The 10,931-nt window shown below is 48.9% G+C and overlaps 2 protein-coding genes across 2 annotated transcripts; one reads left to right on the top strand and one right to left on the bottom strand.

The window, feature by feature from the left end:
* The first annotated feature begins 34 nt into the window (after positions 1–34).
* On the top strand, positions 35–5,286 carry LOC147189426 (potassium voltage-gated channel subfamily A member 1-like). The gene is made up of 2 exons (XM_086138303.1): positions 35–2,649; positions 4,009–5,286. The coding sequence occupies exons 1-2, from the start codon at positions 2,011–2,013 to the stop codon at positions 4,891–4,893; spliced, it is 1,524 nt and encodes a 507-aa protein (XP_085994429.1). The 5' UTR covers positions 35–2,010; the 3' UTR covers positions 4,894–5,286.
* Positions 5,287–6,078: 792 nt separating this feature from the next.
* On the bottom strand, positions 6,079–9,086 carry fgf21 (fibroblast growth factor 21). The gene is made up of 4 exons (XM_086138316.1): positions 8,945–9,086; positions 8,789–8,866; positions 7,725–7,828; positions 6,079–6,700 (listed from the first exon to the last, which is right to left on the bottom strand). Exons 1-4 carry the CDS (start codon positions 9,084–9,086, stop codon positions 6,410–6,412), a joined length of 615 nt encoding a protein of 204 aa, XP_085994442.1. The 3' UTR covers positions 6,079–6,409.
* Positions 9,087–10,931: the final 1,845 nt, after the last annotated feature.

The following is a 10,931-nucleotide window of genomic DNA, read 5'->3' as shown; positions in this document are numbered from 1 at the left end:
CAAGTCAAGCAAGCGCCACCGCGGACGGACGCCGGATGCCGGTTACCGTTTCGGTCGGACATTTTAAAACCGACGCGGAATCTTTGCCGACACGGCCCAGGTCTTGACACGTTGGGACCCAATGTGACCCCATAGCCCGTGCGACTCGACTGAGGTGTCTTTTTAAGCTTCGCAAAGAGGGGAAGTTAAAAAAAAACACGCGGTTGCAAAAGTGTGCACACGCCTCGTAGATGGACGTGGCTGTGTTGAAGCAATTCTCAGTGGTTGGGACTCCTCCCGGAATATCTGAACTTTATTTGGGGTTGATCAGAAACAATGTGTCATGATTCGGGTTGGGACCAACAGGTGGCGATGTAGGGCTCCCCCTGCAGCTGCACACCTGTTGGTCATTAGGTAATTAGTGCTTTAAAAGGACTCCCAGCCCGACCGCTCATTGTCGCTCTTGGCTACCGTCATGTTTCTTCGTTGCGTTTTGTTTGTTTCTGTCATGGTTCTGTTCCTGTTCGTTTTTTGCCACGGTCATGCTTTTGTTTTGCTTCTTTGGATTAGTTTTGGTTGTTAGCACTTTGTTTGTTTTGGATTCAGTTTTCTCTGTTTTATTCAATTTAATTCGTCAAGTTCACCCCGCTCCTCCCTCCTGCCTGCTTTTTGGGGTCCACCACCACCTTGCTACGTGACACAATGACATCGATCCCTCTCCGTGACTGTTTTATGTCCCTGCTAAGATGACACGGCATCGTTTCTCGAGGGAAGGCACAATATGTCGTGATTGCTTCTCATTCACTTCATTCTTCCAACCCGAAGAGCCATTTTGAAGCAGACAGTTGCAGCTTCTGCCCTCCATCCCTCCAACTCAGTAAGCACATTCTTTCAAATGTGTGAACACGGACGACAAAACGGAACGGCCCGTTTTGCCCCCCCCCCCCCACGAAATGCAGCAAATGTTGGCAGAGATTCTTTCTGTTGCGGTCTGAAACAACATCATCTCCATCTAGTGGGCAAATATGAACAACTATCTGCGAGCCGAAGTGAGTCCAAGGGGGGGAACTGGCGCGCAGGTGTGCTCAACGTACCGGCGCCAAGTTGACTCCGTTTGGGTTTTTTTCATGTATGACGACACCACACCCTTGCTTGAAACGGACTGACCGAGTTCAACGTATCGCCGTGTTGTTTATTTGCGGTCGATGACGTCAGTGAACTGATAGAAGGCACGGCGTCTTCACAACCACAGACATAGGACGCTTGGTGCTCTTTGAGGTTGAGGTTGAAGAAAGCACGTTGGGGGCGGGGGGGCATGTCGTGGAGTTGAGCGCCAATCAAGTGCCAGGGACCCCTCCGCAGCGGATCCCGTAGGAGGGCTGTGAGGGACTCCGGCCAAGGTATTGAGCTTGTTAGTCAAGCCAACGCCAAAGGGCTCCCATGCAGACGTGACATTCGATAGCTGAGACTGGAGGTCGTGTTGCCCCATCGCTAAAATGGGAGGTGTGTGTGTGCGGAGGAGGGGGGCGGGGGGCCGGACTGAGATTGGATTTCCTCAGAACAGCATTCCCGAAAAATTTTGAGACTGGACAAACACGAGGCAAGACGGGCGAACAAGATTGTTGATGTTCCCTGAGCACACGAGCGGAGCTGGAGTCGGTGCGCGACCTGCTCCGCCTTCAGCAGACTGACAGCGAGGGGGGGGGAGTCTCCGTCCGGGACAGATCCACCAACGGCCATGACGGCGCCACCGACGGAGAGCTCGCTCAGCGACGGGAGAGCAACAATGAGATAGTTGCAGTTGGCTTTCGGTGAGTTGAATCCACTTTTTCTGACTGGGATCAATTGCGTGGATTGTTTTTGGTTTGGTCCCTCCCCCCCATCCGCTCTCACCTTTTCTCCTCCTAAAGCCACGAGCGCCGCTAATCGAGCCCCTCATGGGACGTCACTCTGGTTTCAGGCAATTTAGTCTGGCTGTTCAGCAGGTCCTCGGGAGAGAGGCGCAGCCCGACCCTGGGGACACCGAAGGCGATGGACAGCAGCGACCCACGGGACGAGGAAAAAGGAGCGCCGAAGCACAAAGAGACCGAAAAGCAGCCGGGCGGCGTGGAAAGAGGTGCGGCGGAGATGAAAAAAACAGACGGAGAGAAGAGGACGCGGCGGGGCGGGGCACTGAGCGAGAGACTGGCCATCAACGTCTCGGGGATGCGCTACGAAACCCAACTTCGCACCTTAGCCCAGTTCCCGGACTCCCTGCTGGGCGACCCCCAGAGAAGGTCGCCCTACTTTGACCCCATGCGAAAGGAGCTCTTCTTGGACCGCAACCGGGCCTGCTTTGACGCCATCCTCTACTTTTACCAGTCAGGCGGCAGACTTCGGAGGCCCGCCAACATCCCCCTGGACATCTTCATGGACGAGCTCCGCTTCTACGAGCTGGGAGAGGACATCGTGAACCGCTTCAAGGACGACGAAGGCTTTTCCAAAGAGGAAGAGAGGCCCTTGCCCTCCAACCAAATGCAGAAAAGACTGTGGATGCTGTTTGAGCACCCGGAGTCCTCGTCCGCCGCTCGCATCGTAGCCATCGTCAGCGTCGTGGTGATTGTGGTGTCCATCCTCATCTTCTGCCTGGAGACGCTGCCGGACTTCCGCGTTGAGAAAGAGACGACGCAGGTACGCGATGCGAGCGGAAATGGGATGCGGCCCGGTGCCGATGACGTTCGGCTCGAGTGATGCCTTTCCCGTCGCTTTGGATGGGAGCGCTACTATGCGCTAGCTAAAGTTGTGCAACCGCCGATCGCATTTGGGAACGTCTCGTTGCTTACGTCGACTCTCCAAGCGAGGAAAATAGTGACGCTCGTCCCCCGGACCTCGGCCGTGTTACATTTGCCGTGCCCCGAATTTCGTAACGTGTAAAAGGAGAAAAGGGTGCGGCTCGGAGCGAAAAGGTCGCGCGCCGTGACCAAAGTCTTCTGCCGTCTTAGAACAGAAGACGAAAAGGGCTCGCCCGACAAGTGGAATGCACGGGGTCGTGTTCAAGCGTTCTTTCGGGGCGACGGCGCCGGGCCGCTCGCCTCTGCTTTCGGGAAGTACAGTAACTCTGTCCGGTCCCAGTCGCAGCCCCGCTAAACCGCGACGGCGGTCTGGGCGACGGGCTGCCCATGAATACGGAGATGGAGGGGAAGCGCGATAGCGAGACGCTCTCGGATTTCTCTTCAGACATCTCGCAAGGTTATATTTAGCTTGAGGAGAGCCCTCGGCGCCGATGATCGCGGACCAAATGCACATCTTTGGTCGGGAAACGCAGTCGCTGACCGACGACGGAATGCCATTTGGGAAAAACGCCCGTGCGAATTGCGCCTCGACGTCGGAGCGAGCGCTTAACCCGTCTGGCTGGGATGAAATCCCCCCCCCCCCCCCCCCCCCGTCCGTTTTCACGCCGTCTTCTTCAATGCAAATCGCCACCGTCCGCGAATGCGACGCTAACCGTCAGGCAAAATGGAAAGACAGGTGCAGCGCGAGAGGGATCGGGGCCAGCTAGGATTGATATGTCATGCCGCAAATGTCAACTGCCGAAAGTGACGGCCAATGAGATGGCGAACATACTGAAGTCGTGGTCGTCACAATACTGAGAGAACGGGATGGCGGGAGATGCGCGTGAAATATAGCCCGGCTTTTGAAAGCGATTGCTACGTTTGCCAAACATGTTGATTCGACTTCTGGGAATGAGTCAGACGAGAAGGTGACCTTGCGCTGCAGCTCGTCTCGTGTTGTCTGAACTGAGGCTAGGAAAGGGCGTGTTGACGGTGAACAGTGGCCATTTTCGCATCTTTCGTTAAGTTTCATCGCAAAAACAATTGAAACCTTTAACCTGCCATTTTTCTTTATCCACCATAACATGAGTTGGGAGGTCATTTATTGATGTGTTTGGCTATTTGTTGAATGGATCCTGCTCATTTGCGAGGTCGCGATTAAGGTCGATTGGAAAATGTGCACACAATGTTCTGATCTGTGGTTTTGTCGTCCGCTCAGGACTACTTTGCCAAGCACCGCGCCCAAGGAAAGAACACGTCGGGCACCGTGGCTCCGCCGGCCCACGTTTTCCACGACCCCTTCTTCGTGGTGGAAACCGTGTGTATCTTCTGGTTCTCTTTTGAGCTCATCGTGCGCTTTGGTTGCTGTCCCAGCAAGATGGGCTTCTTCAAAGACGTCATGAATATCATCGACTTTAGCGCCATTTTGCCCTATTTCGTCACTCTGGGAACGGAGCTGGCCAAGGAAAGCGAAACCAGCCCGGCCACCTCCTTGGCCATCATCCGAGTCATCCGGCTCGTCAGGGTGTTCAGGATCTTCAAGCTGTCTCGTCACTCCAAAGGTCTCCAGATCCTGGGTCAAACGCTGAGGGCGAGCATGCGTGAGCTCGGCCTCCTCATTTTTTTCCTTTTCATCGGCGTCATCCTTTTCTCCAGCGCCATCTACTTCGCCGAGGCCGACCACAACGACACGGCCTTTGTCAGCATACCGCACGCTTTCTGGTGGGCTGTGGTCACCATGACAACGGTGGGCTACGGAGACATGCACCCGGAGACGGTGTGGGGTAAACTGGTGGGCTCCATGTGCGCCATCGCCGGCGTGCTCACCATTTCGCTACCGGTGCCCGTCATCGTGTCCAACTTCAGCTACTTCTACCGCCGGGAGACGGAATGTGAGGATCGATCCCATTACAAGCATATCGCGAGCTTGCCTTGGGAGGACGAGGACCCGGGGGGGGAAGAGGCGCAAGAGGGCAACCTGGACCCCGAGGGGGATTATTATGCTGTCGGAGGCGCCTATAATAATCTCAATGGGACTCTTCTGGGTGACGAGGGGCGGAGTGCTGAGTTCGAAGGAAGGGAACCACTGGTCACCCAGGTGTGAAAAGGAGGTTCTTCCAGATTAAAAAAATGTTGACTGGATCATTTGGTAAAGGGTCTTACAGAACTTGGAGAATTTGTATATTCTCAAGTTCACTCATCCAAACAAGCCTTTCATTTTACGCTGGACTTTTGACAATGTGCGTGCGCTGACACTATGACGTCTTACTTTGCCACTTTGCGCATGTTCACCCCCGGAAACATTGAGACGCTCCGCATGTTGAAAAGCTCGTGTTGCGAACCTCCCGTCAACCAAAGCCGACATCCTTGGCGATCTTTGACCGAAAGATCGCGGTGCTCGGGGCGGCGCCGCTTGGTGACCTCATCGTGCCGTCTATTGAGAGAGCAAGCGACCGTGATTTTGTGATTTGTTCAGGACGTGAATGCTACTCTTCCACCGGTTTAATAAATTCTCTATTTTGCTACGTTTGTAGAATGGAGCAGTGCTTATTTGTGAAATAACACATCGCACGTTGATCGGCCGCTTAGTTACGCCGCAAGTGACACCTTTAGGACCGGCCTTTTGCATAGCTGCGGTGCTACGCTACAAGCTGTTTTTATCCTCCGTGTTCCTGGAACACCGAAGCCTTTCTTTCCATAGCATGAGAGTGATGACCCACGGAAGGCATGCGTACACATGCTGCTCTGTGTTGGTGTCACTGTCGCGCACGGAATAGCGTGCTGCACACGTCAGTTTCAAAAAATACATTCAACGTGTAGCTCATGGTCAGTTTTTCACTTTTTCTGAAAACAGCCCATTCATCCATCCATGAGCTGAACCGCTTATCAATTGGAGGGAAGGGGGGGGGGGCAGCAACACACGTTGATAGACAATGCAACAAGGCATATATTCTTCACCCCCCCCCCCCCAAAAAAAAACAAAAAACAAAACGGTGTACTGTCGTTGAGAAAAGTGGTCTTTATTTGACGGCAAGAACGTGTTATACTGTCACCCGGTGGTCAAGTCGCGCACACGCCAGAAGGAGCTGCTATTACAACATGGTCGAATTTTCTCACATGAAATCACAACATTTGCAAGCTACAAACGTGGCTAAAGTGCGATCTCAAGGTACCACGATACAAAGTGCCACTCAATTATCGGGACTGATCTCTCATTTCTATCGACCAGAGTAACACTGATTCCAAAGATAATGCTAAAAAAAGACTGAGGAGGAAAAAAACAAACGTACCAAAATAGTTTATTTTCATTCAAGTGTTTCCAGTCTGACAAAATGCCTGCGAGGGACAAACACCTCATTGTGTCATCTTTATTACTCAAAAACACACGGTCACACTTCAACGCACACATTTTTCCCAAGACACACTCACTGAAATAAATAAAGTAAAATAATATTTACATTCCGACTGGAAAATGGGTCCGTTACAATCAAACGCTTCACGATTTCTAACCCATCGAGGCATTCATTTTCCTGCTTATTTCAAGTCCGGCAAAAGCGAACATTTTGGATTTTTTTTTTTCTCCATGAAAACAATTCATTGTTCAGTGCATCCCGTCGCCTTCACTTTTCCACCGCGAACTGAGGACTGAGCACGGAATCCTGAGACATTCTCAGCGGGTCATCGGAGTCCAGGTTGAAGAATGTGAGCCTGAGCGGCGCCGGCTGGGACGCGGCCATCCTCGGCAGGCTGTCCTTGAGCGGCAGGAATCGAGTGAAGGGCACGGCGCGCTGGTCCGGGGAACGCCTGGAAGCCAGCGACACGGGAAATCCGTGCCACACGGACAAGAAGCGGGTGTAGCCGTCCGCCAGCAGTAACTCTCGGAAGGTGCAGTCGTCCCCTGAGAAGCGCGTCTACGGGAGAGACAAGGCGTCGGGTAAGAACGAGGCAAGCTGATAAACTGTTGATTGTTGTAGGCACAATCCCAAACGCTTCTTAGCTTCTATATTTTCGGTGCAGAGTCCCCCTATTTATGTTTCTGGTGGGTGGGTGTCCCCTGTAAAGTACTCACATAAATGGTCATCTGTCTATTCGGGCGAAGTTTTTCTTTTCTACTGTTAAAATCCTCTTGGCGTGCTTTATTTTTGTATTGGATGTTTCTCCAGTGGGATTTTATTTTGGCGCTTTTCCGGTAGTTTAGGAAGTGCCGACCCACACTCAAGATCTCTTGACTTGGAGACACTTCGTATCCCCCCCCCCCCCCCACCCACCCCAAAAAATTGGCGGTCTAACGTGACGTTGATTGAGACGGCGTTGTACGTAGTTGCCGTTCGAGCTAACGAATTTATTCCTTGATGCAAGCACCTGGCTGGAAACAAAGTATTTACGTTGTTTCTTTATTATTTCCTATGATGTGACTTCGCCATCGAAAAGTGTTTTGTATGTTGTGTTCTTTACTTTTGCGGTTTCGCTAATGGTAGCCTCTCGTTAGTTATCCTGTGGTGTTGCTAGCTTTCGGTACGAGCTAACATTTTCTCGCGTCCCTTTGAAGTTGTGTTAAATTACTCTTTACATGCTTTTAAGGGCTCTCATTTATGTTTGTTTGTTGGAATTGATTTCCTCGGGACAGTACACATTAATGAACACCAAAACTTTTCTGTTTCGAGATTCCCTTTCTAGTTTGACGTTCCCTTCCACACCTCATACAGAATAGAGAAAAGTGGTCACAACTCCCCCATCCCACACCCTCCACAAGCATGTCAATGAGGTTTTGGTCTGCAAAATGGACACTGCCCGGGGGAATACAAGCACCAGAGGCACAAATGAGCGGACTCCACAGCTCAAATTTGGAAAATTCTTTTGGATTCCCGTTGTCTTGATTCACTTTTGATGTTTCTTGACAGATGATTCTTGTCCAGCCAGACACACTCTGCTTACCTGCCCCCTCAGGGAGCCCCCACTGTCGGTGCACAGAAACAGAGACGACCTCTGACCTTTGATGGCGATGTGGCCGGCTTGCACCGACTGTAACTGCAGCACACCTGGAAATATTCAACCACACTATGAACATGAAGGCCTTGAATGATTACAATTCATCCAGTCATCTAGTTTTTTGCCATGATTTCACAATTTTTATTTAATTTTTTTAATGAAAGACAGATGCTAAGTAAAGTATTGCATAGAGTTTTTTTTTTTTTTTTTGCACTGCCGTTTTCATTTCCACCCTTGTCTTGGAATTTCTCCGCACTAAAAGTGCTTGTTTGTTTTGCCAACCCTCCGCTGTGGTTTTTGAGCAGATCTGCTTATTTGTACCTAATGTTGTGTTCATTATTTTGGGTTGATAGGGTGAAGCTCGTTGACGTTTTGGACACAAACGTTGTGTAAATTTAATTTAAGAATGTAGCATTTTAATTCACTGTTGTACTCCATAAAATCAAAAGTTGGATGAACTCCAAATTGTAAGTTGAGCAATTGAACAAAATATTTTGTTTCATTTGTTTTATAGTTTTGCTGTTGTAAAAAAAAAAAATGTCTTTCCAGCATTTCACGACAAAGATATATGAGTTGACAGAACAAATTGTCTTCCATATGGTCCCCCAACTTAGAGTTATTGAAAAAGAAAGTACAAACAAGTCAGAAAAAATTTTTGCTTGCCAACACTGTCATTTGTATTTTGAAGTTGTTCTGATGCAAATGAGTCTTTTAGCCTAAACAAATACACTTTATGGTTTTTGATTTTATTTCTGCATTTATTTATTTATTTTGGTTTGTTTACAGCAGAGCACCCAACAAGTTTGAACGGAACGTGCATGTTTTTGGGAATTGGAAGCCAGCAAGCTTAACTGGCAGAGCATGGGAAGAACATGCCGTGCCCACCAAGAAGGGCCGGAGCAGAGATTCCAACCCTGAACCGCTGAGCTGTGAGGCAGAAGTGCCAGCCACTACCTACACTGTGCTTGCCTATGAAGATTCTCGGCAAAAAACCCAAACCCAACACTCACTGAAAGGGGTCTGCACGTCGCTTCCGGACACGCTTCCATCCTGGCTGATCTGCAGGTACATCCCTCGTCTGTGATTTTCTGTAAAAGAAAAATATCGGTCAACATACCACGTTGGGTCTTCAATTGAACCCGAGGATCTCATTTGAACGACCGCACCTGTGTAAAGATGGCCCTCCCTGACTTGGCTGTGAAAGGCTAAAAGTGGGTTGGAGTCGGCAAGGTAGAAAGACAGAGAGGCAGGAAGGAGGATTGCCAGGAGGAAAAAACACCCCAAAGTCTTGTTTGCTAACCAAAACATTTGGAGACAACAACAAAATAATGTTCCAGATATTTTAGACGGGTACCTGATGAATACAATGATGCCAATAAATACAAAAATAACAAATAAATAAATTCCAAAGGGAAAAAAAGCCTGCAAAAATGAGTGAACTTAAATAAGAACTATTCAGGCTCCTGTCAAGCAAGTTGCGTTGTCCTAATTCGAAAGAAGTTGGCGCCGTTTATAAAGGAGCCGGGGAAGGAGGGTTGTCTTCGTGACTCAGACATTTAAAGTGTCAGTGGAACTTCTCCGACTATATATGGCCCTCTTCCTTGTTTCTTCCTTTCTCTTTAATGCAATGCGTTCAAAAAAGTCGAATTGCCAGTGACGTCACACTGGGTTTTCATTCTTTCCTCCCACATTTTCTGAAGCAGAATGAAATGAAACTTTGGAATGTTTGCTATTTGGACAATTTCTAACATTCCTTCAAAAGAATGCAATCTGACATTTGGCTATGATGAATGAAAGGAATTAAATCAAATCTTTTGCAACAGTTCCTGTCCCGCCCGCACTTGACTAGTACATCGGTGCCGGTCTCTTAATCAAATGAATCGAGTCTAAGCGTTACCTATTTTTCCTTTGTCACAAGCCACCTCATTTACTGTAGACCGCATTGTGTTCGCTGTATCCCCCCCCCCCCCACTCCCCCCAAAATGGACAAAACAAACGCATCCCACTGCGTCATCCTCTGCATCAATTACGAGACGTCCAATGGTGTTTTTAACGTGGCGCGTGTTTATCTTAGTTTGATGGCTGTTTGTTTTAAAGAGGAAGAGTGGGCGAAAGGATTCATGAGCACGAGAGCAAACAGTGTTTACGTGAGCGCAGCTGTGCAATGACTTGCAGGTCTGCCGGTAAATGGACCTTCTTGTAAACCGTCACCTCCATTCAAACGCCAAAGAGCATAAAAGACAGGGACGCGCCTTGGCGCGCGAGGATTTGAAAACCATTCCAAAGGACTCATCGTTGCGTCGTCCAACCAAACATTTCTTTGGGCGTCTAATTAGTCTAGCGTGCTGTAACCCAAACCAAATTTCATTCTGCGCCATGTCGATTCGGGGTTATTATCTTGGCACTTCAGACCAGGTGGCCCTTAGGCGGTGATTCTTAAAGCACGCTGAAACAAAACGAGTACCGCTGGTGCCACATGGGCTCCCTCTTGTGGTATATTTGAGAATCACTGGCGAAGCTTCAGTTGTCTTGCACTTTTGTCTCCAAACTTTTGATTGGAGTTGTACTTTTTAGGAATAGTCATGAAAAAAAAACAAAATTAAAATCCTCTCCTCGTCGTTAACATTCAGGTCCACGACGCCAATGTATTTTACTGTTGGTCATCATCGTGGGACATGAAGAATGACTTCTCGGTATTTGTTGAGGCTGCGTTTGGTGTTCAAAGTTTGAGGGCATCCAGCCAAAAGTAGTAAAACAACAAGGGAAAAAAGTCCATGCCGTCAAGTTTTAGATGGTGCTAAAATAATGCACTGTATCATGAAATGCAGTGTTCCATAGATGACAATGTTTGTTTTGATTTAAAAAAAATTCTGTCCCGATTTGAGAGTGCTCTCTTCAATGATTGGATCTTACCTTTTGCCGCAGACAGCATTTTTGTCTGCGTTATTTCAGAAGTCATGCATGAAAAAAGAGAACATTTTTTCCACCAAATGTTTTTTTTTTTTTTTTTTTTTTTTTAAATTGAGTTCTTAAAATTTTTTAGCTCTTGAAGGGCTTGGGGAGTTGTTGATACATTGCGAATGTGGAGCCTGGTTCCGAGAAGGAAGAGTGACTAGTGCATGACGTTAGGTTATCATTAAAACGTTACGTTCC

This window comes from Hippocampus guttulatus, chromosome 19 (genome assembly GCF_054856545.1).
Source record: "Hippocampus guttulatus isolate MCC_2025c chromosome 19, RoL_Hgut_1.0, whole genome shotgun sequence".
NCBI classification, from domain to species: Eukaryota; Metazoa; Chordata; class Actinopteri; order Syngnathiformes; family Syngnathidae; genus Hippocampus; species Hippocampus guttulatus.
This window is presented reverse-complemented; position numbering and strand designations above follow the sequence as displayed.